Below are 27,222 nucleotides of genomic sequence, written 5' to 3' on the forward strand. Positions count from 1 at the left end.
TTAATATAATTTTATATATAATATAAAAATAATTATATACAATTATTCACAATTGCAACTGGATTCAGGATAAAATATTTTACTATCAATATCCAAATTAATAATATGCAAGAAAATTAATATTTTCAAAAAATAAAATTACATGTTAACAAAATTTTTTTAATAGTTTGAGATATTAAGTATGCAAATAATAATATTATTATTATTATATCCCAACAACGAAAAAAGGCATATAAAATTAAATATTTATAAAATTTGAAATAGAACATATTCTTGTTATACAAGTCAATTACGAGTTTTGCGGGTTGACTTGCAATCAATTTATTTATTAATTGTGTCTTATCGAGTTAATTTGTTTTGACCCAATCCTATTTATATCAAATACAAACCTTTTTATTTCATGTTGAGTTCACGAGTTACATCATATATTGTTACCTCTATTTTCAGTGTCTATCTTTTAGGAAATGCAATTCATTATCATCCCCCTACCATCCCCCTACATTGGATAATAATATTGGCAATTAACCGCGTCTACACACAAAAATATCTCTAATCAATACGTTCCTTTTGGATTTTCCCCCGAACAGGTCAGATTGGTGATCCTCTTCCTCCTTAGTAGATACATGACACGAAAATTGTTTAGTAATTTTTTTATGGGTAAATAAAATATTCTTGATCATAAGAAATGGTAAAAGTTCAAGTATGTGAGACATATATAAGAGCATCGTCTATGCATACTAATTTAATAATATAGGAAATTCATGAAAGGTCATTCCATTAAATTAATTACAACCAACCAATGAAATAAAGTGTCGAAAAATAAATTTCTAAACTCATTCATTGACCATTCTCGATCATTGAAGTCTCATTCGCTCGTCCCTCCAAATCACCAGTCGTGTATTAATGGGGCCATCTTCAATATTTTTGCAAATTAAGAATTAACTTGAAGCCTCTTCAAGAAGCCAAGAGATTGATCGCCCTTCTTGGCATTATCCAACGTAGTCCCACCTGAGCTAAGAACATATTCCATAAGGTCATGACAATCTCATAATATAGTACATAATCAACGGACTTCCATGTATTTAAACATACAAAGAGCCTTTAGAAGGAACAGACGGTGAAATTCTCTTTATTAAAGTAATGCCAAGAAATCTTGTCTTCAACTTCCTCCTCATATCTCTTAGCGTAACGTCAAGAAATTGTCTTTAGTTTTCCCTCCATATGAGTAGAGTATAATAGGTCATAAAACTTTGAAAATGTGTCAACTTTCCAATTTTGTGCATTTCTAAGGGATGTAACATTCCATTGGATGGCATCAAGAGTTTTGCAATCAAGGCTTCTTTCATTTTTACCGTCCATAGAATTCTAATTAAGCTTTCCTTGAGTGCCCTATCGTCACACCATATGTCATGCCAAAACTTGATTTTGGATTCTTCACCCACCTTAAGGCAGATATTTCTAAACTATGTATCACATCCACTCATGTTTTTTCAAAGCCCCACTCCATGCTTCAATTCTATGACAGACTGATAGCTCTCCACAAGGCCTCCTGTTCTTGGTGGTGTCTCCAAAGCCATTTGCCCAACAGAGCCTTGTTAAAAATCTGCAAATTCCTAATGCCCAATACTCTTTTTGAAATAGGGGAGAATACCATAGCCCATTTTACCAAGTGAAATCTAAACTCATAAATTATCACCCTTAAGAAATCCTACTTCAGTTTCTCCATGCAACAAGCTATCTTGGTGGGGAGTGGGAATAATGATAGAACTTATGTCAACAAGTTGGAAAGGGTACTTTTAATCTCTATGGCATCTACCACCAAAATCTCTATGGCATTGATTCTCCTTTGCGAATAAGCCACCTAGTGGAAGAATTTGGTGCATTTATCTCCTCCTTCGACTATAAGGCCCTCGATTTCTATCTCTAATAGAAATGGGCAGCGAGTCTCGACCACCCATTCACCCGCCCCCACCGTCCGGACTCTACCAAGGGTAGACGGAGGCCCTGCCCATTAGGTGAGGACGTATGGGCCCCTACCCACAAGTTAGAGAGTTATGGGGACGAGGCCCAGGTTGAGCCTAGGCTTACTTGGGATATCTTCCGTCCGGCCCGCATATATATATATATCTATATATATTATAATATAAGTTAGATTTATAATGAAACGACCCGGTTTTGGAGATATCCAAAACTACGTCATTTCATTACAGGGTTAATGAAACCCTTCCCACCCCTGTGCTTGAACTCTTGATTCCTCCTCAATCCTCACTTTCAACTCTCTATGTCTCTCTCTCAGACCCTCTCACTCTCACCTTAGTCTCTCTCTCTCAACTTATTCGTCGTTTCCGTTGCCATCCATATTTCACACCATCACCAAGGCCAAATTCATTCTCTCACCATCTTTCTAAGTATCAATATGAAAGTTTCCCTTTTTTGTTTGTTTTTTTTTTTTACAACAGAATAAGGAGGATGGAATTTTTCATTGGATTTGGAGGATGTGATTGATTGGTGTTTGTAACTTTGTGTGTTGATTGGGGTTGATTAGGGGTTTGGATTGAGCCCCTAAATCAATTATTTGTACAATGTGTTTCAATTCCCCTAATTTATGTTAGGATTTTTTTTTTTTTCGAAATCCTAGATTAGTTTAGGGCTCATTATGAAACCTCTCAACTAATTTATTTTTAGGGGCTTCAAATTTGAAACCCCAAAATAGTATGTGGTTTCAAAATTGAAACCCCAAGAAATTTTGGAGTTTCACTTTTGAAATCCTAAAAAAGTTTGTGTGATATGTATGGTTTTAATTGTTATGTGATTTTTGTATAAGTTCACATATTTTTGAGTTTGTGAATCTATGGATAGTGGGTCAAGTCTGAATACTAGCACTAGTGCTAGCTGCCCTACACCTACCACTACCCTACTCCTGCATGCATGGGCTCACCAAAGAAAAAAATCTCACTATATCATATTAGAGTGTGGTGACCCCAATGACCTACAAGCAATGACGGAACTAGGATTTGGTGTGTGTGGGGGAGGGGTGCGATTGGCAAAGTGTGTTGTCATATGTCAACATAAGTAATATGTGTTTTTTGTACATGATTATATAAAAACAATAGTCATACGTCATAAATTGTATACAAAAAATAGATGTTTATAAATGCAAAAAGTTTCTTATTTTGCTAAAGACCTTTATAAAAAGATATCAACAAATAAAAAACTCATAAAAAAAATGCTTCATTATCATCTATTTTTCCAAAAAAAAAAAAAAAAAAAAAAACTGAAACTTGACTTCACTAAATTTCATTTTTCCTCTTATTCAGAAAAGAACAAAATGAACAAATTGAGGAAAAGAAACTAAATAATTTGGAAATAAATATGGATATCTAACGGTCAATCTATGCCAAAATATTATTTCATAACTGGTTTGAGGACTAATGTATATGAATTTTAGAAGTTTGTTCTGCCCTTATTTGTATGAGTTCCTTTCCGAGCTGAATGTCTCAAAATTTTGAAAGAGTAACTAGATAGGAAGAATCCAAAGAAAGCTATAACTTGGAGTTGTTGGAAAGGTGCAAGGAGGAAAATAAGCAAATAAAAATCTATGAGTAAGAGTCATTGAGTATGCCATTGGGAATAGAAAATGTGATGTTAGATGAGAACTTAACAGTGACTTTTTGGCAGCCGGTGATAAGAAAAGATAATATATTTTTTTTAGTTTTATACTTTTAGATTAAATAATTTATTTGTTCAAACTATTTGAAATGGCTTGTACCTAGGTGAATGGAATATCAGTTGTACATGATTGATAGTGAAAAAATTAAATAGAAAAAGGAAAATACTTATAATAGGACAAGACTACATGATATAATTTATTTTGGGGGCGAAAGCACGTGGGCCCGTCCCCACACCTAAGGTTTATGGAAGTATGATCCAAACTAGCGAAGAAGTCATTTAGCTTGTATGGTGGTAATAGACGAGCTACCTTTTTTGTTTGTAGATGATGAATGGTTTTAAGCATGTTTTGAGTACTTGAAATCTAGTTTTAGCACCCCTTATTGCCACACGGTAGTGAATAATATTTTTAAATTATAAGGTGTAATGAAAGATTTATTGAGAAACCTATTGGTGGGTCAAAGAGTTTGTCTCACCATTGATACATGGATATCGGTCCAAAACTTGTACGTCTCTGACTACCCATTTTGTAGATTGTGATTGGCAATTACACAAAAAGATTCTCAAGTTCTGTTTAATTGCCAATCACAAAAGTGAGACCATTAGGAAGACATTAGATGTTGCAATAAAGAAGTGTGGTTTGGAGCAGGTTGTGTTAATAACGGTTGACAATGTCTCCTCTAATGATGTTGTACTTGAGTATCTTGAGAATAAGGTTAATGAAGACAATTTGTCAATTTTGTGTGGTGAGTTTTTGCGTGTTCAATGTGCTGCACATATCCAATCTTATTGTAACCGAAGGTTTGAAAACTTTTCATGAGTTGGTTGCAAGATCAAGAATTGTGGTGAGATTTGTGAGATTTTTACCAACTAGGCTTGAAAAGTTTAAGGTGTTTGTTTGTGTTGTGGGCATAGAGTGCAAGAAGATGTTGAGTGTAACACCCCGAAATAAATTTGAATCGAAAGAATTTATTTTATTTAGACATTAGATATGCCATGAAGACTTAGGATAAATTTATGGATTAAGCACTCATTAGGTTTTTAGTTTGGTAGCGTAGTCAAATAATGATCTGTTAAGGGAACGAAATGCCTTTTGAATTTCTTTTTGAGGCACTTAGGCTCATAATTAGATAAAATGGATTGCATCATTTGATTCGTAGGAATTTTAGGATTTTATACTACAACAATTTTCAAGTGCCAAATGAGCCAATCAAAAAGCATCACTTTATCAACCACTTGCCACCTCACTATGTAGGACATCCAAGTCAGCCTAAGAACACTATGGAATCTCATTGACATATGGCACCATCATCATTCTTTATTTGGACCTCATTTACATATGTCATGCTTAGACACGTGTAAACAGGTTGTGCGTGAAACAAAGTAAGACCAATCATTTCTTGCAAAGGTCATACAACTTTTTGAATGCCCATACCCTTCCACTTACTCCCTTGTACTGCCCTTGACCAGCCCACTCTTTTGATTGAAATCCCAACCCCAAAAATCAAGCCATACACACATGCCCATTCCAATTGGTTTTTCTCTCTTCCTTCACACTTGAGTTAGTCCTTCTTGTAAGCAACCAAGTCACCCTTGTTGTACCTCTCTTACACTTACCATACCCTTCCACTTACACCCTTGCAACATTCAACATAAACCCTCCCTCAATTGCACTCACTTCACCGCCCAACACATCACACATAATTGGTTGTTTGTTTCACACACATACCCAACTCAAACTTGTAAGCAACATATCCAAGACCCATACTCTCTCATGCTACACGTACAACCTGCACTTAGGGACTCCTCTCCCTCTCTTTTAGTCCCCTCACATCACACACACTCACACACATACACACAACCAAAATGAGAGAGAGAGAGAGAGAGAGAGAGAGAGAGAGAGAGAGAGAGAGAGAGAGAGAGAGAGTGAGAGTGTGTTGCTAAGTTGTTCTTGTTTCAAACTCTCCCATTTTTCTGCTCAAAATCGAAACTCACTCCCTCACCTTCTCATTTCCTTTTGTTCCACAAGTCCACCACAACTCCTCCCTACTTGCACACAAGTTTTCAAACCAAATCTTGCACATTTGAGAGAAAACCGAGTGAGTGAGAGAGGGTTAAGGAGAAACTAGGCAATCTTCTTGGTGATTGGCCCGATGAGCTCTTTTTCTCAACTTCTCTTCTTCTATTTTTTATTTCTCTAAGTTAAGGACTTGATGGCCTAGTTATTTGAATTTTTTAACCTTGAGTTAAATGGTTGAATCTTGGTGATGATGGGTATGTTGAATTTGGCTAGCATGTGTTAATTTTTCTTCGAGTTTTGACTTGAAATTCCATATAGTTTTAGGCTCTACTAGGTGATTTCGGTTTTAATGGACTTGGTGACATGTATGGTGTACTAAATCTTGGTCTGAGTTTGTAACACAAGTGCCTTCACTCAAAAGTTCATGAACCTATTAAGGTTGGTAAGACCGAAATTTTAGTGCGAGTTCTCTTCGAAGAAGTTGGCTCTTTTGAATTCTAAAGTTTGGTTTGGTGAAAAGATCTTGAAAACCCTTGTTACGGAGAGTTATATCTATGTATTAATCCTTTTTCTAAACCATGAAACTAGGATTTAAGTTGAGTTTTGATGGCTACTTATGAATACATGACTTTGGAGCAAGCTTTGAGGTTATTGGCATATTGCCTAGTTGTTTGTTTTAATCTTAAATTTTGGTTATGACATGATTAAAACACAAGCAAAACCTAGCTAAGGCTTGACTATGATGATCATGGGTAAGTTATTTCAAGGAAATTTGCCTGCTACGTAAGGATTTAGTCAAATTGTTTTTGATTGAAAGACATACATGTTTCGATTTTAGGGTTTGTAGCATTATTTGTATTCTATCTCTTGATACCATGAATAAGCTGCTTAAGGTTGTGTGATACCATCTAGAAATGAGTACTTAGCATGTTAGAAGTTAGGATGTGGGACTCTTCGAAGTACTTGTTGTTCATTCGCAAAAGAAATGCTAAAGAACACCATGCTAGTTTTGGGTTGTGAAGTTTAATGTGTTTGTGTTGATAAATTCATATGATGAATATACGACCATGTGGAATATGAATTTAGTGACCTAACGTGTCATTAAGCGAGAATTTAGAATGTGATTAAGTGCTAAATTCGGATTAAGTTGTTAGCACACGTCTCCTTACGAGACTTAAGGTGGCAAACATATCACATCTTAGTGTTTTAATTTATTACATTATTAATATTATTATTTATTCAAAAAGCCATTTATGAGAGTTAATATTTTCAAGTAATTATTTGTAACCACTAAGTCAACAAATACTGACGTGGAAATTAAGTTCACAAAATGTGATCTCCCCACTTCCTTAATGGTAGGTAGGTGTGAGAGAATATACCAATTGGACATGGATCTTGGCCGGTTTATAAATTGCCTGTGATTAGCCATTAAGTCATGAGCATACAGAAAAATAGACTTGGCTGAAAATCTTGTTCTTTTACTCTTCATGTAGACAGTGAGAGTATAGAGAGTTTTAAAAAATTTCTATTTCTAGTCTCATAAACTTGTGTCTTTGATTTTCAGATTCCTTGGCTGAAGACTTAAGCAATTATGGTTGGAGGTTAGATCATCATTTTCTTCCGCTACATTAAAATACATATGTTCTTTCTCTCATTTATGCTTTCACTATTGATATCAGAGCCAGGTTTCCATGTCATATTGCTTAGTATAATGTTGTTCTTCGTCGTCAAGCTTAGTTTAGATTTTTTCTCTATGCATGAAATCTTATTTCAGTATTTTATCTTGCTATGATGTTCGGATATGAATGAAAAATAAATTATCTATTGAAAATTGTTCTCTTTCTTACTTTGGAGGCTATACTATTGGGGCTATGCATTGATGGGACGCTCATTGTGGGTCATCTGGGTTGGGCTTGAGTTTGACATAATAAAGAGTTTCATGAAAGCATGTCAGGTTGCTTTTACAGTGACCAAAAAAATGGATGTGACCATTTTGAAATCTTTTCAAATATAAGTATATTATATTTCAAAAGATTTTTTCAAACTTGGATGTGACGTTTTTCAAATTTAAGATTTTGAAATTTTTGATATTCGAAAGTTCTTCTCTCTGCATCTGTATCTATTCAATTTAAAATTTATGATTTACACCTCAAATGTAATGATAGTTTTTATTCCACGTATTGTGGGCTCTGGAAGTGACTGTATTAACTAGTTTGACATAAATGACTGATTTTTAAAATAGTGCTTTTGTTGAGAATAAGATTCAATTTTTTTTTTAAGTGCTTGATATTTTCTTTTCAAAAAATTGGCATTGTTATGTTTTTAGATGTACCTGTAAATTGTCAATTTTTATGGAAATGAAATCTAATAAAACTTTGTTTCCTTTGTCGTGTGTTCAGTTTTACAATCATTTTTGTACGAATTAATTTGTGGGCGATATGCAGTTTGAGAGTTTACAAAAATTATTCTGTGCATATATTTTTCTATCATTAATGCTGATTACAAGGAATACATGTTGTTATGTGCCTTTGTTAAATTTATTTATTTGGCATGTACATGAATATTTTGTAAATAATAGATAAAGCCATATCAAGAAAATGAATATCATTGCATATTAAGATTAGCCACAGCATTGTACGACATGTAAATATTTCATTCATATTTACAACTTGACTTTAAATCCACATTACAATTAAGTTATGGTTGATGGTTGCTTTACCCTATAGGGAGGTAATTATTTTCTTTGACTTAATTAGAATAAGATAGTGACCAGGGATACTAAATACCCACAGGTGTAGGATTCATTCTCTCGAAATATTTAGAAAATAACTAGTCGTATTATAAGGTATAAGCATATCTAATGCATTATGCAACCTCTACCTACAAGAAGGTTTAAATTGCTTTTGAATATGAAATTGGTTGATTTAAATTATGGTCATTGTTTCAAAGAATTAATTTATATTCTTGGTTATTGCAATTGCTGCTACTTCCTTTTTTATTAATGATTCTCATATTCCACATTTGAATGGTAAGAATTTTTTGGATTAAAAGGACAATTCTCTTGACATTAGGGTGTATGGATCTTGATTTAGCACTTCGTGTGGACAATTCGGCAATGCCTACGAAGTCAAGTTCCGTTGTGGAAAAATTGACTTTTGAATGGTGGGAGAAATTCGACCGTTTAAACCTAATGCTCATCAAGTCGCATGTTAGCAAGAGCATTAGAGGTCAATTTCTGAGTGTGAGAAAGTCAAGGATTACATAAAGGCCATCGAAAAGTAATTCATTAGTTTTGACAAGGCACTTGCAAGCACTCTGATGAATAAGTTGTCAGTGATGAAGCATTACAAATCTAAGAGCATGTGTGAGCACATCATGGAAATGAGGATATTGCTGCTCGCCTCAAGTCCTTAGAGATTGAGATTACAGAATCTTTTCTTGTCTATTTCATACTTAGCTCTCTCTACATAATACAGACCATTTAATATATCATACAACACACATGAGGAGAAGTGGCCCATTAATGAGCTTCTAACTATGTGTGTGCAAGAAGAGAAGAGGTTAAAACATGAAAATCTGGAGAGTGCCAATTTTGTCACTCATAAAAAGGGACAAGGAAAGAAAGGCAACGGTGTTGATGGTAAACCTTTGAAGAAGAAAGAAAAATGGTTATTCAAGTGACATGGCCATGAGGATGCATGCTTCTTTTGCAAGAAAATGGGGCACCATGGTGATGTCACTTGAAAGGTAATCTCGATATTCTTGTGTGTTATGAATCCAATTTCATAAATACTCATCATAATACATGGTGGATTGATTCGGGTACCACAATTCATGTTGTTAATATCATGCAGGGCTTTCTTAGCCTAAGGAAGTAGACAGGAAGTGAACAAGGCATCCATTCCAGAAATGGGATGCGTTTGCACGTCGAAGCTATGGGGACTTTTAGACTTGTTTTAGAAAAGGAATTTCAATTAGACCTTGAAAATACTTTTTATGTTCCTTCATTTTCTAAAAATTTGGTTTCAATATCTAGACTGGTACCTTTGAAACTTAAATTCATTTTGTTGATTTTGAAGTTCATTTATTTAAAAATGTGATTGCCATAGACTCTGGAAGTTTGATAAATGGTTTGTACAAATTGAATTTAGATCTTGCCTATGAGCAAAGTTTCCTAACAATGCATGGTAATGTTGGTACCAAATGTAGCATTGTTGATGAGTCCTCTTCTATACTGTAGCACCAGAGATTAGGTCATATCTCCATGAAGAGAATAAAGAAATTAGTAAATGATGGAGTCCTCAAAACTCTAAATTTTTTTAATTTTGGTACTTGTGTGGATTGTATAAAAAGCAAGCAAACCAACAAGACAAGTAAAGGTGCCAAGATGAGTGATGAAATGCTTAGGATTATATACATTGATATCTGTGGTCCATTCAGCACCCCTTGTTGAAATGGTAAGAGATACTTTATCTGTGGTCCATTCATTGATGACCATACATGTTATATGTATCTATACCTTCTATTTAGTGAAACTGAAGCACTAGATGCATTTAGGACATATAAGAAGGAAGTAGAGAGACAATTATACAAGAAAATTGAGATCGTAAGATCAGATAGGGGTGATGAATGTTATAGGAGATACACATAATTAGGACAAAGACCAGGTCCATTTGCTGAATTTCTTAAAAATAAGGGTATCGTTAATCATTATACGATGCCAGGATCACCTTACCAAAATGGTGTTGCGGAAAGATGGAACCATACCCTTATGGATATGGTTCAAAGTATGTTGAGCAATAATAATATTCCTTTATTTGTGTGGAGCAGGGCCTTAAAAGCCGCAATGTGTATCTTAAACAGAGTTCCATTTAAGGTAGTTCTCAAAATGTCATTTGAGCTATGGAAATGATAGAAACCAAGTTTGAAACATTTACACATATAGGGTTGTCCAGTTGATGTCAAAATTTATAATCCACACTCAAAAGAAATCGGACCCTAGAATAGTCAGTGGACACTTCATTAGCTATGTAGAAAATTCTAAGGGCTATAAGTTTTATTGTTCCTCACACGCACCCATAATTGTTGAAGCTAAAAATGCAAAGTTTCTTGAGGATATTGACATTAGTTGGAGCACTATTCCTCAAAAGATAAGAGTGGGAGGAAACAAAGAATGAAGGTGATTAATTCTATATGTTGATGACATCCTACTTGCAATCAATGATCGGATGTTACTATATGAAACAAAACAATTTCTCTCCAAAAATCTTGAAATGAAGGATTTGGGTGAATTCTCTTATGTCATTAGCATGGCCTCTTATGTCATTGGCATAGAGATACATAGAGACAGGTCTCGAAAGACATTAGGACTATCTCATAAAGTCTACATTGAAAGAGTTCTAGAGAAATTCAGGATGAATGAATGCAAATTGAATGCAGCGCCCATTTTGCAGGGTGATAAATTTAGTTTAAGTCAGTGTCCAAAAGCCATGGTAAAAAAAAGATGAAAAACATTCCTTATGTATCTGTAGTTGGCAGTTTGATGCATGTAGAGGTCTGTATAAGACTTGACATAGCATTTGCAGTGGGAATGCTTGGCAGATATCAAAGTAATCGTAGAATGGATCATTGGAAGGCTGCCAAAAATGTTATGAGATATTTATAAAAATTCAAGGATTACATGCTCACTTATAAGCATGTAGACAATTTGGAAGTGGTTGGATATACAGATTTAGATTTTGCAGGTTATCAAGATTAAAAAAAATCCACTTTAGGATATGTCTTTATGCTAGTAGAAGGTGTTGTATCTTGGAAGAGCACCAACCAGACGATTGTTGCGTCATCCACTATGGAGGCAAATTCATAGCATGCTTTGAAACAACTTCACAGGCAAAATGGTTAAGGGATTTTATCATAGGACTTCAAGTTGTAGACTCAATATTTAAGTCATTAAGGATTTACTGTGATAGCTCAGCACCGGTGTTCTTTTTGAATAACAAAAAAAGTGGGAGTCGAAGTAAACATATCAACATAAAGTATCTTAGTATTAGAGAAATGATTAAAGAACAAGAAGTAATCATTGAACATATAAGCATTGATCTAATGGTGGTTGATCCTATGATGAAAGGGCTCTCAATTAAGGTGTTTGCAACAAATGTGGAGAGCATGGGATTGGTTAGTACACCTTGGGCTTTATCTCTTATTTGATCATCGATAAAATCAATTTATTTGTGCACATATAGTATTTGCTCCTAATATTTTCTATTGAGACATTTAGACCGATCGTGACTTGTAGAAAGTTATTCATAAAGAGTTACCACATAAAGTTTTACTAAGAAAAGTTGTACACTGTGATACATGGAAGGAATTGTTTATTATACAAAATAAAACCGCCATGATTCATGTATTGTATCTTTCTATAAGCATAAGGTTCAAGTAGTTTTATGGCCATATTCAGTTTTTGAACTTCTTATCCTAGATAGTCTTTAAGATATATCATGTGAGCTAAGTGGGAGAATGTTAGCGCATGTCTCCTTATAAGACTTAAGGTGACCCACATGTCACATTTTGGTATTTTAATTTATTACATTATCAATATTATTATTTATTTAAAAACTATATTTGGGAGTTGAGATTTTTAAGTAACTACTTGTAACCACTAAGTCAGCAAAGATTGACGTTGGAAATCAAGTTAACAAAATGTGGTCTCCCCACTTCCTTAATGGTAGGCAGGTGAGAGAGAATGGGCCAAGTGGACATGGGTCTTGGCCAGTCTATAAACTGCCTATGATTAGCCATTAAGTGATGAGTGTACAAAAAAAGAGACTTGGTTGAAAATCTTGTTCTTTTACTCTTCATGTAGATAGTGAGAGTATAGAGTTTTAAAAAATTTATGTTTATAGTGTCATAAACTTGTGTCTTTGGTTTTCAAATTCCTTGGTTGAAAACTTAAGCAATTATGGCTAGAGGTTAGATCATTATTTTCTTTTGCTACAATAAAATATATATGTTCTTTCTCTCATTTATGCTTTCAATATAAGTCTCTAATGGTATGCAAGTAGACCTAAAATCACACTTGGTGAATATTTGGGTTTTAAGGTTTCAGCCATGTTAGGTTTCTTATTGTAAATGCATGATTTATTAATTTCTAATTTCAAAATGGATTTAGAATAGAAAATACATGAGGCTTGTGAAGTTTAGACCTGATTGCTTAAGGCTTTATTTGTATCTCTCAAAGAGTTAAGGGAGCAATTTTGCAATTGCCCTAAGGGTGTTAGATTGTGAACTTTTCTTTGTTAATGAGATTTCTTAATCTTAGTATATTTCTTATTTTAGCCCACTTCGATTAATTAAACACAAGGATTTTTGTAAGTTAACTTTTGACTTACTCTTGGTATATACTAGTATGCTAGATAATAAATGTCAAGCCAAATGATTCATGTTTAATTTAAATTCTTGTAATATTCAAAATATTTATGTTATACCATGATGACATATGTCATAAGTATGGATATCTACCACTTATCATGAATATCTATCATGAAGCAAGCAAGTTTGTCATGAATTTCAAGTCAAGCATAAAAGATAAGTTTTTATCATCACCCCAAATGCTAGGATGAGAGATTCTTCTAATGAATTTCACCTATCCACTTGGAGTGTATAAAATGAAGTGAAATCCCTTGGATTAACAAAGAACCATCAACGGCCTTTTAATGGGATCAAAAGATTCCCTGGGGCGAAGTCAAAGGCACCTAATGATGGTGGGTGTGCAAATGAATAAATATTCATGGTGTAAGCATTTGCTCTGTTTGAGTATCTGTTGTGAAATGAATAAAATACTCATGGCGTAAGCATTCTGCCCTGTATGAGTATATCTAATAAAGTACTCATAGCTGGTGGATAGACCTATGATGTGATGCAGTAACCAACAAGAGTACATGATTTATGGGGAACCGTGGAGAGTCCACCTTATGTAAGAACAAAAATATGAATGAATGAAATCTATTTTATGAAAGCAAGCATGTTATGAAGTACAAAAACTCTGATATCATTGAAGTTAGGTTTTGTAAAAGCAACTCCATATTAACCATGTATACACGTCATGTTTATTATTGTGCACGCTTTATAAACTAATGGTAGCTTAATTGTATAATTTGTTGAGATTAAAATCTCATTGTAGTTGTCTCAATTACCATTCTCACCTAGAATGGTAGAAACTGTATCAGGTTAAGGAGAAAGTGAGTGTGATGGATGATTGGCTTGAGATGATTAAAGATGAATTACCCTTGAAGGCCGACTTGTGTTGATTGCCTTCTATATGGAGTTCTTTAGGTGTTTGATAGAGGAAGAAAAATGATTAGATTTTTAACTAGCATAAAACAATATGCTAAGCTTTTGTGGTTTATGACCGGTCAATGTTTGGGACCCTATTGTTATTGTATGGTTGTTTAAGACATAATATTTTGAGATTCTAGTGTGTTCTAGTACATATTATAAGTTGAAAGAATCCTTCTACTGCCATTCATACATATTGCTAGATGCATGCTAGGTGTAGTGCATATTATTTGTCATGAACGGGTATATGTAACTTTTTATTACATGTCTCGATACTTCAGTTTCCGTTAAATCCTAAGTGGGCTTTGGAGCCGTCATATTGTGTTTTGATGTTTCTACAAGATCAAACTTAATATTCTTGATGTTGAATACTGCCCAAGAGTATAGATTGACCTTTGATGCCATAGTTGATGAGAACATACAACACGTCTGCCAGTTTGAGGATAAGAGGAAATCAAGATGGCCCACCGATTGTGATTGGGATAATGTGCGGGTTTTTTAAAATTTTTAAGGCTTTTCTATAGGTGACATGCACCAATTATGGGTCTTTGTATGTTATATCTAATGAAAGAGTCATTGGATGAAATGTGTGAGAGAAGTGATACTACTTTACAAATTATAGTAATGAGCATAAGGCTCAAGTATGAGAAGTATTGAGGAGACCTGAGTAGGATTAATATTTTCCTATATGTAGCTATTACTCTTGACCTGCAGTACAAAATTAACGGCATTAAGTTTGACTTGGAAAGTACTAACAGGAAGATATGGGCGGATCAACTTGTGGCAAGGGTTAAGGAAACTCTCGATATATTGTATGATGAGTTTGTCCCATTTTGGAGTGTTAATATAATAGTTCCACCATCTACCACAACGCCTCCTCACAAAGTCGATAGGTCGAAAAAGCGTAGATTGGGTGAGAGGTATGGCGAGACTTTCGAACTTCTGAAGACTTGGATAGATACTTGTCAATAGACATACAACTATCTATGGCCCAATTTGATATCTTAATTTGGTGGAAGGTCAATATCAAGTATTCCATTCTTTAAGAGATAGCCCACAATATTTTGGTCATCCCTAATCCAGATTTTATGATGTCACTTGCCACTTGGAGTAACCATCTCATCTTACTATAAGTCTATGTTCTTGTTGTCACTTTAGTTTTTTTTTTTTTTTTAAGATGTATTTCAATTCTTAAAATATTTTTATTCAATTCCATTTTTTTAAGGTTTTATAATGTCACTTGCCACTTGGAATAACGATCTCATCTTACTACAAGCTTATGTTCATCATGGTTACTCTTGCTTACTATTTTATTTATTTATTTATTTTAAAGATGTATTTCCAAGTCTTGAAACATTATTATTAATTCAATTTATTTGACAATTTGTAATATTTTTATATTAATTTGTAATAGTCTACAGTACTTGTAATAACTTAGAATTATTAATTAGAACTTAGAACTTAGCAACTTTATTAGAGATCATTTAATTTTACGTTTTATGCATTTAATTTAAATTTTTTGTTTTATATATTTAATTGTTGCTCAAATAATTTTTTGTTGAATTAGGCATAGAAAACAAATTCTAGGCCCGATAGATGCATTAAGGCTGGACAGATCGCTGGTAATCGACCGCCCGACATCCAAACAGGGGGCGGGTAACCACTTTTAGTCAGCCCCCCGGCATCCAGATTTTGGGCCCGTTAGACCCATTGAGGCCAGAGCCCAAGTCCTTTCATGTTCCACAGACACTAGATTTTTATGAGCTCTCTCTACTTCAAATAGTTCGCTCTCTCCTCTTCTATACCCTAATATCCCTTGAGTTATTCAAACAATGTTTTCTATTAGCATTCAACATTGACAAACACCTATTCATTCCGAACCTTCAAATCATTTTTCAAAGACTTCAATTTACATGTCATGATATAGCTTTGGTTTCAATGGGGTAAGAAAGACCACCATTGCCACTCTATCAATGAAGCCCTCTAATTTCAATCTGGGTAGTGTGCTTCCCAATCTAGAGATACCAAGAATCTATCGATCTTTGATCAAGACGGGTGTTCTCAATTTACCCAACCAAGTGAAGAGCCACTTGCAAGAGGAAAATCTAGTAAGTCTTGTTCAGACATGAAGTCAGAGAAGTCTACCATTGTTGAACTGAATTTGGAGCCATCCGATCTTTCACTTAGGAGCCAAGTGACATTGAAGTCATGACCAATACACCAAGGTAGGTCCCATATATTGCTTAGTCTTACGCACTCATCCTATCATAATTTTCTTGCATGATCTAGATTACGACCATAAGCACTTGCAAAGGCCCACTGAAATCCATCCACAACATTTTTGAATGAGCAAGTCACCATGAAATCCCCCACACAATCTTCTCATTCATACCCTTACATTTTAGAAAATGACTAGGTTCATAATACTAAATCTATTATCTTCCCTTAAATCTTGAACAACTTTAACTCATTTCTCTTGCTTTGTAGTTAATTGTCTAGTTGGGTATTTTTAGTTCTATAGCTCTTTTCTTTGCTGAATTGAGCTCATCTTCTAAACTTGAAAGAGTTTGTCTATACTCTATGATTGTTAGAAGAACCATGAATTGATCCTCGAAGCCATCACATATTAGCTCTACACAATGTTGGATCTCCTTTGCTTTGTGTAGAACCCATTCTGATACTTGAGCGTTGTTGTTATTAGTTGAGTGTACAAAATTCAATGGGATGGCTTCCTCCTAGGGTTCTTATTCACTATCTATGAAATTCATTTGATATATTAGACCATTTACATTCCCCAAGTTAGAACTTGACCCTTGCCAACTTTCTTCCTTAGGTCCATCAAAATCATACCCAACCATAGCACCCATCGCCTCTAATATGCTCTCTACCCCTGTTATAAGCATTTTGCAATCCCTTACCTCATCTTGATTCTTCCCCAAGATCAACCCTTCTACCAAATGTTTTGACATTGCCAGAGTTGTTTCAAGAGTATTCTCATCATCATTTCCTTTAATTACCACTTCCTGAACGCCATTTTCTCCCTTGAGAGCGTGTTTTGCTTCTCAGCTCTTATCACAAGCATTATTACTAACAAATCATCCATCAGAATACCAGCCATCGGATTGTCGTGTTTCGACAAGGTTTCTGTACATAGAGACGGAGCTTGAAATCTAATTTAGGGGGGCCAAGATACATGTAAAAATTTGTATAAAAAAATGACATCACTCCATGTATATTATAATATGACAACCAATTATGCTAATTGAACTTGTTACTTTTTCATTGAATAAAATTTATCAATTATGGAATCCGTGTTAAATTTTTCAGCAATTTCTTTCTCAATGTAGACTAACAAATAATATCCAAGAAAGTCAACATCCATTTTGTTTCGAAGCATTGTCTTAATGCTATTCATAACTAAAAAAGCTAGCTCAGTAGTTAGCATCGAGATTGGAAATGTCAAGTCAAGTTGAATCAATTTTTCAACCAAACCATAAACCTGGCATTTCTAGTAGCTTTCACCACTTGACATAAATAAAAATTGTGGAAAAGTCTTGTAGGTATGGATGATAAGGCACGTTGTGCAGGTAATATTGCAACTGAAATCTTGGTTGATCTTTTCCTTGTTCAATAAAATCTTCTGGGAAAAATTTTTTAACAAGACCTCATATATTGTCAATAATAAATGATTGATTAGTATTTTTGGGATTTAAAGAAGAACTAAGCACAAGAATCTCAATTGCCTAAATCTATTGTTTAACTCATACAATTGAGAGTCTATAGTAGAAGTGAATATGTCCACTCTATAATGATGCTTGATTGTCATTTCTCGTAAATTTAACAACCTTGACTATAAGTAAAAGAGCATTCATATTAGGGACATCAATCTCATGACATTGACAAAATAACAATATATATATTTTTTTCAAACAACAATACACTTTTAGATAATGTATTCTAACCACTATCTCTCATTTTTTTGAATAAGTTCTTTTGTACTTGAGACCAAATTCACAACATTGAAGATGTCCTGAGATTTTTTTTGTAAATATTGACAAAAACTATCAATGATCCCCATAGTTTCTTCATCAAATATAAAATAAATATAAATTCATATGATGTTATTGTATCATAAATCGAGGAAGCATCTCCAATAGGGGGGACAACTTGGGCACTTAGACCTTGACATAGCCCCCGATGCACGGGTGCCCCAGTACAGATGCTGGGGGGTGGATTGGCCCCCATGACTATCTGACTCAGCTTGCACACCACCCACCCAAGACAAATAGACAATCAAAAAAACCAAAAAATCCAAAACAACCGAAAATCTACAAAAAATCCACAACAAATCAGAAAATGAAAAAAAAAAAAAAACTTAACAGATTTGACTTCAAACTCTATCGTGAACCAAGGCCATGAATGGCAATGGGTCTCTTCGCAAACCTATGGCCATTCATGGTCGTGGTTCTAACTTCCATGACCATTTTCCTTCAACAAGGAGGAGAAGAAAAAAGTGGAGGAGCCAAAGAGGAGGAGAAGAAAAAGAAGAGGACGCGACGATGAGAGAGAGAGAGAACGACCAAGGGAGAGGATGAGAGATTGAGAAAACTAAACTCCAGAAAGGAAAGAGACAGGGGAAAGAAAGAAAGAAAGAAATAGACAAGGGGACGGTTAGGTTAACCTAACCCCAAAACGAGATCGTTTACATTATTTATTTTTTTATAAAAAAAAAATCTAAGATAAAACGACGCTGTTTAGGAGGAAAACTCTCCAAAAAGACATTGTTTTATTAAAAAAAAATATTATTATATATGTGTGGGCTGGGCATGGTGGACTGGGTAAATCCCAGGCAAGCCCTAAAGTGACTTAAAATGGGAATCCCATCTTAAATCTCCGACGTGTTGTAATGTTCTAATTTGATTAAGCCTTGTACTAGTCTCAACTTCATTAGCCGTAATCAATTTGGCAATTTTACTTGCTTGAGCAACATACAATTCATCATTACGTTTACAAAATTTTTCAAAACAATTAACAATGACAATTAATGTAGAGAGAAATTAGTGGATGGGGATAACCTCTCTTGAGGTTGTCTCCAGAGATAACTATAATCTGTGTGCTAAGTAGTGTATGTAATATGCATATGGGCAATCATGTGAAAATAGAGGTTGCAAACAATTCCACTCAACTCACATATTACTAGCACTGTCATACCGTTGACCTCGGATAACACTGTCATACTGTCATATTACTAGCACTAGCATTGAGGTTGTGATGAGATAAAATATTAGATATTTCATTTTTCAAGGTTGATGCAACAATATCCTTAACATGCACAAGAGTAATAAGCTGCTCTCAAATAAATCTTTCTGTCAACAAATCTTAAAACAATAGCCATGTGTTCTTTTTTGGACTCATCATGGACTTCATCAACAATAAAACAAAACTTTGCATCCTCAATATAATTACAAATCACTCTTCAAGCTTTTCTTGTAAAAATAAACAAAATCTCTTTACGAGTTTATGATAAGACATATTTGGCATTTTGTGGGATATTTTTCAAGACTAAAAGTTTATACATTTCAATAAAATTACCTTCATTTATGAAATTTAAGCTTTCATCCCGACCTCTAAAAGCACATACTTGAAAAGTGAGTCATCCATCGAATAGCATCAATCAAAACGTTAGGTTGAAATCGATTCTTCAAGATTTGTTGTGTTTTTTTGTTGATGCATCACTTTGTCAAAATGCTATGATTGGTTGACCAAATCTTCACAAGCTTTAATAGTAACAATATGCGGTTAATTGAAGTCTTTGCCCACATGACACAAAAAAAAAAAAAAAAAAAAATCTTTTTCGTTAACTTCTTACCAATTGTGAAAACCCTCTATCGTACACACATTTGAACCAGAGTATCCTGTTGGTTTCTTGTTGAAAAGATAACATGGAAGATAACATGACCCAAAAAGGTGCAGGCTTTTCGTTGTTCACTTTTTTTCAATTGTGAAAACCCTATACCGTAAACACATTTGAACCGGCGTCCAGTTGGTTTTTGTTGTTAAGAAAAAATGGAAGACAAAACATAGCATCTTTTGTTGGTGAATACACCAACCAATTAGGTAATATCTTAAACCACTCAAATTGATATCGACTAGGATGACCAGTTTTTTCAAAATATGGATATTTTTCATATGAAATTGATATGGGTTAACTTTGAGAAATGCTCATCTTATTTCATCACGCTGATTCATATGATAATCTCATACTGGAAGAAGAAAACCTGGATCACGCACTAACCTAGAAGTATCAATTCTTCATATTGAACTACGGGTATTTTTTGAGAATGTTGCATAGGATTTAAGGTGTCAACATTGGTAGTAGAAACATGTTCAACTTGTGAAATATCTACATGATTGTTCTTGAAAAAAGATTCAATAATTTTTGGTTTGCCTATGCCGTTCAGCCTAATTTTTTCAAAATAAAATAAATAAAAACGAACCCATTAACAACTGAAAATAGAATGTAGGGCTAATTTAATCAACTTTTTGAAATGGAAAAACTTATATATCGTTAAATATTTCAAATGCATATATGACATACCTTTAGTAAATCAAAATCTAAAAAGCTACTTCTTGACCAATTTCTTTCAATTCATGTCCAATGTCGGTCCTCTTAAAAAAGATAATGAAATACCAGTCATAATTAAAAAGAAATAGATGCTTTAGATGTTCTATTTAGCATGCATTAATTAAAAGAGCAACAAGAGCACCTAAACTAGGTAAAGATATAAACACGTTTAAAATAAAATTATATAACCATTCATCGATAGAAATAGATGACAAATATCAACTAATTAAAGGTGAATAACTAATTATAAGGATTCTGTTAATACAAACAAAACCCATAAAAAGAGTCTTGTAAACTAATAACACATGAAAAAGCAAATATATATATATATATATATATATATGATTTAAACACTTTACATTCAAATTTAAGAACTTTCACTCTCAACAGAATTTTTTAGAATCTTGCTTATTTTGTTTCTAATTGATTTCACCTTGAAAGAATAAAATACTGAGTTCCAAGGGGGATGGCCCCTCTTGCCCCTATGTGGTAGTTTCGTCTTTGCTTGTACACCACTTCAGGTGGTTTCATCAGCGTCAACACTTCTCAATCCGAATCTGAACCTCAATTTATTCAAACAGTGTCCTCTTCGAATGTTGCTTTGTACTCCTCCCAATGGAAACCATATTTCCATTTTCACCCTTCTAACACCGCCTTGAATGATCTTCCTGCTGCCGTACTTACCCTTGTTGATGGTAGTTTTACTTTATCTCTCTCCTATCTCTAATGCTAGCTTTCCCATCCACCCTTGCCTGTCCCGTATTCAACACATACGAAATGGAGATTTTGTAACACTATCATAACCCCATAAGCTCCATGGCCATCTTCCTCTAACCCTTTCCTTCCACTTCTTGAGAGATAATAATGGGACCTCTTCTCCCACCACCACCACCACCAAACTCCATTACTGCCAATCGCTTGCCGTATTAATTGGAGCTTTGTTGTGCTATAATTACCATCACAAGCAGTTCGAATACCCCATCCTCAGTAACTTCGCCCCTTAATAACGGCCAAGAAAATTTGATTAGTAAAACTATGAGATCTAGGTAGCAAAGATAACAATGAAAATGAGTATTTTTGCCATTATGAAAAATTACTAAGCAATAGAAAGTTTGTTCACACACAAGGACAAGATACATACTTATATCATCTCATCATAAACAGTTACCCAGAAGATGACAGATGACTCTTTTAAGACTAAACTAAGTATGCAAAACCTACAAAACAAAATTACAACTATATACAGTCAAAACTGAATGACACAACGCTTGCAACTCTTTACAGATGATGGCTCTCGATACTAAGCTTGAAATCACTGAACTCATTTATCCTACGCTGATGGATGCAACAAGTACATAATTAGCCAAAGAGCAGTAGTGCTACGAACTGGTAGTTCCTCTGAAGAGTTTATGTACACAGATTTCGGGTTATCACGATGCCATATCCATGTCTTGCTCTGCCCGGCATTTTCCGTTTATTGGTCGTACCTTTCACTTCCTAAGCAGATAGAATGGCACTATGTGATTGATCGGCACAGATTTTGTTGAAAGAGCTACCAGATTTGGCCTTCTCGTGGTCAGTATCATTCAATGAAAGCTGCCTTTTCTGTATAAATATCATAAATAGTTTACAAATGAGAAGATTGTTTAAATCATTTAATGAAGTAATATAGGATAAATTGTTAATCATATTTTTGATTGGCTTCGGAAGCTCAATCAATGGCATTTGACAAGATGCACAACCGTAATTTTTTTCTATAGTTACATCGAAACACCATACTAATGCAGCATGCATAATGGATTATTCCCCACAAAGCCATTATTCCAACATCAAAACATTATAGCATGCATAGCCAGATAATTCCCCATCAAAAAAGGGTTGCCAAAAAAAAAAAACCTTCCAGTGAATTTATGAATAGGAAACGAGTACTAAATCTCAAAGTGTGACTATAAAGGTAGTAGTGGCTCTTCTACAACCATTCCACAAATTGAAACATACTTTCAGTAGCAAATGAAATCTAGGTAAGAGCACCTTCTCAACTTGTGTAAAGGACAACTTGGCATATTGGTCAGGAAGTAAAGTCTAATCAAACATGAAGGTGATATTGTTAGTCTTGTTAGTTATTGCAATTTTTCAAATGGCAACTACTACTACTCGAACCCCCATCCTCCAACCCAAAGCCCAAAAAAAAAAAAAAAGGAAAAAAAAAAAAAAACACCTCAGATCTTGTAACTTACAATCAATCTGGGATCAAATACAATCCAGTAAGAACACCTTCTCGACAAAATATAAAAGCGCCATATTGAATGTCTACTTAAGGTAAAATCAAAGATGAGCGAACAGCAGGATAAAACTATCAAATGTCTTAATATCAAGCTCAAAGTTAAGTTTTGAAGCTGAAGCCTTATGCTAACTAGAAAAATATTTGAACTATAAACGGAAAAGATGATACAGTTAATAGAAGCTGTTAAAACACCACAAACAAGCAAGAAGCTTTTGGGAAGAAATTTTTTACCATATTTAATAAGAAAACAGTGATAACACTTGCCAATTTGAAACAGTGATATTATATGAAAATTGAATATGTTACAAGTCTTCAAGCTAATATAACTTCACCCCCTTTAAATTTCAGGTCCCTAAATCCGGTGAATAACCCCAACTTTTCACTTGAAATACAATTTCCATGGCATCAACATACAATTGCTAGCAAACTACATGATCGAGTCCATACAGGAGAGCAGAATAAACACAACTCCATGACATTCTATATAACAAGAATGTAAATGGGTGGCTGTCTGATTCCAGATTTCAAACCTAAGTCTCTAAAATTAACAGTAGCAATAGCTGTTTTAGGGTTGATAGATGCATCATGAAAACGTATACGATAAATCCAGAACAACATGAAGCAAAAGAAATACTGGGCATAGAAGAAATGACTTACATAATCCTCAAATACAGGACTTGTCAAATTTACAGCAAGGTTTTTCATCAACAGCAATACCTGGGATAACGCAAATACATTTGTTACATAAATCAGCAGCTTCATCAGAGAAAAAATAATTGAGAAAAATCCAAAGCATATAATCTCTATTGAGAACAAGGGGGCGGGACAGGATTCTTTTGCTACTAAAACTGATAACAACAGAAAAATGGTAAAATAAAAGTACTAGACTTTTGAAGAGGACGGACGTACAGTTTCCAAATTTACTCGGTCCATCTGCTTCAGTCTCTGCAAGTGACCAGTGGCATTGGGATCAAAGACACTGCCAATGAACCGGTAAACTTGAGCGAAATCTGGCATTACTGCATCAAACGGAAAGTAAGCTAATCAGCAATAGTAGGTCAAAAAAATTCATGAACTGATAATAAAAAAAAACAAGCAATATTAATAACTACAACTGTTTAAAGCAGCATTGAGCAGAAAATACTTGACTCCAGAAAAAGGTGAATTCCAAAAAATACAGGTTCTCTAGCATGTGCTCTAAAGCATGAGCATCTCCCAAGCTAATACAGTACCAAATTGTAATGACCCAAGGAAAGCCCAAGCCACATCTAAGCCTATCCTTACAAAATAAATAGTAGATTGCAATTGAAACCTCTTGGAATCATTACAGAGGGTAAGAACTTATCTATTGCTAACAATGTGGGATTCCATTCACCATCTTTTATACTCAATTCGAGGTATTACCTCTCCCTTAAATTTTAAGGTCCATGATAGGTCATTCCATTACAGGTGGCACAGCTCAAGTCCCACACTTTTGACTAAAATTGCTTTGATGCTATTAGAAATGACAGCCACATCTGTGCTATAACCCTAGAAAAGACAAATCAATTTGAATTTTTCCTAGAATCACTTATAAACCCAGTTTCACCTAGTAAATAGCCAATGTGGAATTTATCACCCATGATTACTTTTATAACATACCCACCCAATGTGGATTTTCATATTCCCAATGGAGGACAGGGATGCTACAAAATAATAGGTGATTGAAAAATAAAACATGCATTTTCAAGTGTTAAGCTAATATAAAATCAGCGAAGGTCTGACCAGACAAGAAAGGCTAGACTTGTGCATTCATGAGCTCCAAAAGTTGAAGGATAAATGATTGTTTATTTAACATATATTTGGAATCAAAGTGAAGCATACGGGTGAAAAGAATTACAGTTGAGACATGCAGCATTTATAAAAGACACAAGGAAAAGAGGAAACATATTATCCCAACCAGGATTTACATCATAGAAGTTTGTTTTTGGTATAATCTTTTTCCTGGTAAACTACTGTTAGAACCAAACTACAGAATGCATTGCACCCTCAGATTCCATTATAAAAGTGCTATTGGACAATTAGTTGTAATAAAAATGTTTAGAGGATGGAATGCCATTTGTCATTCTCATAGTCCTGTAGTGAGGAAACATGGCACAGCGGAACTCACACTGATTATGCCCAAACCTCAATTTTTTAAATTAGAAAATTGAAAGAAAAGAATTACGAACCTCTAACTGGCTTTTCATGATCCTCTTGATCGACCTTTTCCCCTCTTGGCCAAGTCCTTGGAGTGCTTTCATTACTACTACTATAGCAGCAATTATTTACAATGGGTGGCTCAATCAATCCCGCATCGTCTAAAAAACCCAAACAAGTATATGTTATGTAAACAGAATGAAGCCAACATATTTTTAGAAGAAAAGAATATAAAATCAAGTTTCAACTCGCAAATCAGGTAGGAACGGCTCAAAACCTTTTATCACTTGTGAGACACAGGCTACAGGCGGAGAGTTAAAACTCCAAGTAGACAAAGTTGAACTGGTTATTGGATTCCCAGGAACTGATGATGAATCTGGCCTATAAACATATGCAGGTTGAAGCATAGCAGATGAAGATTGATATGGGCTAGTACCTTGGGACGAAACTGAAACCGCAAAATTCACACAAGCGAAAGATCAGCTCTAATTCTAATGGAAACTACAAAATTAAATAATAATAATAATAATAATAATAATAATAATAATAATAATAATAATAATAATAATAAAGCAGGCCAACCATCCTAACCATTTTTAGGGGCTTTCTGTGGATACGGATGAGCTGCCTTTCTCTTTGGTCGAGGCGGTGGCACATGCTCACCTGCTCCACTCTTCTGAACCTTCAGAAAATACTTCTGTGCATGACTACGAATCTGCAAAAGGACAAACAGTAAAGGCAAAGACAATGGGATAAGTGGAACACGAGACAATAGACTAATTCTCCAACACAAAGGCTCAGTTAAAAGCTTTTCGTGTTCACGTTATCCTATAGTTTCTCAACTTGAAGGTAATAAGTAAGTCCGCAACACTAAACTTACCTGGATAACCGTCTTAGACCCTACGAATGCTTCAATTTTCTTCCAGTCCCGATCAAATCTGAAATGATTCAAGCAAAAAGATAAATTAATTAAGAAACAATTAACAGAAACGAAAGGTTTTCTCTCATATACAGAAACGGCCCCGATAACAATAAGTATTTCAGGGAACTGTTCAGAATTTGGGCATTCAATTATTTTGATCTAGAATCTTCCAACGAAAACCCCAAGATAGAAACAAAAATATATCATTTCCCCCCAATTCCTCAATATTCTCAGCAACCAAACAGAGAAGAGAGAGACAGAGACAGAGAGAGAGAACAAATTCCCAACGATGAAAAGAAACAATTTCCAAGGAATAACAAACACTCACAGTTGGAGAGCTTCGAGGAACTTATCGTGCTCCTGCTCCGTCCAGCTCTCCCTCGACTTGGTAATCGTATAGGGTTTCCGGACCTTCTTATTCGGATCATCCGGGAACGACGCCGTAGAAGCACTTGCAGCGCCGGTGGTGGTGGTGGTCGGCGGCGGCAGAGAATTGGGACCAGCAGGAGGGTCCGTGGTAGCGGGATCGAAGAAGTAAAACCCCTGAGCTGGGTTTGGGCTCACAGACACCATAACGCTTGAATCCACAAAACTCTTTATTTCCTTTCTTTCTTGCTCGCTCCCTTTTCCTTTTCCGTTTGCTTCCTAAATGATAACTACTCGACCGACCTCTGAATCCCCCGTCTATTTATATACAGAGGCAGAACCTGTAGACTTTGCCTACCCTTTTCGAGCTACCGTACACGTGGCGGTTTCGTTTCTTTTGAAGCTTTGGAACTTAGACTTTACGGTGATTGTGGATGCGCCACGTGGCTCCTCGTATACCTCTGGGCTAATTTAAAATTTTGCTTACAAAAACAGTCCACTATATTACTATAGTGATAAATGGAAATTTTAATCACCTCTAATCCTATACACCCATTTTTTAAAATTTTTTTTAATAGAATAATTCAATTAATTTAAAAATATATATAATTAAAAAAAATAAATAAATATAATATATAATATGTGATGTGTAAGGATAATAAACAGTAAAACTCGAGTATAAATATTGATACATCTTTTGTCAACTAAATTGCAAACATTCCATATTGGTCTATTACATTAAAAAGTATTACAAATTCTTTTAAATCTAGACAAAATTTTCAATTTAGATTTTAATTTTTTGACTGTAATTACAAAAGCATAAA

The 27,222-nt window shown here is 34.6% G+C and overlaps 1 protein-coding gene across 1 annotated transcript; it reads right to left on the reverse strand.

Moving 5' to 3' along the window:
* Nucleotides 1-21,704: 21,704 nt before the first annotated feature.
* LOC122310375 (protein REVEILLE 5) lies at nucleotides 21,705-26,701 on the reverse strand. The gene is made up of 8 exons (XM_043124271.1): nucleotides 26,361-26,701; nucleotides 25,991-26,048; nucleotides 25,702-25,825; nucleotides 25,388-25,558; nucleotides 25,143-25,271; nucleotides 23,842-23,951; nucleotides 23,590-23,649; nucleotides 21,705-22,253 (listed from the first exon to the last, which is right to left on the reverse strand). Exons 1-8 carry the CDS (start codon nucleotides 26,603-26,605, stop codon nucleotides 22,146-22,148), a joined length of 1,005 nt encoding a protein of 334 aa, XP_042980205.1. The 5' UTR covers nucleotides 26,606-26,701; the 3' UTR covers nucleotides 21,705-22,145.
* Between the last annotated feature and the right edge of the window lie 521 nt (nucleotides 26,702-27,222).

Source organism: Carya illinoinensis, chromosome 1, assembly GCF_018687715.1.
Source record: "Carya illinoinensis cultivar Pawnee chromosome 1, C.illinoinensisPawnee_v1, whole genome shotgun sequence".
NCBI classification, from domain to species: domain Eukaryota; kingdom Viridiplantae; phylum Streptophyta; class Magnoliopsida; order Fagales; family Juglandaceae; genus Carya; species Carya illinoinensis.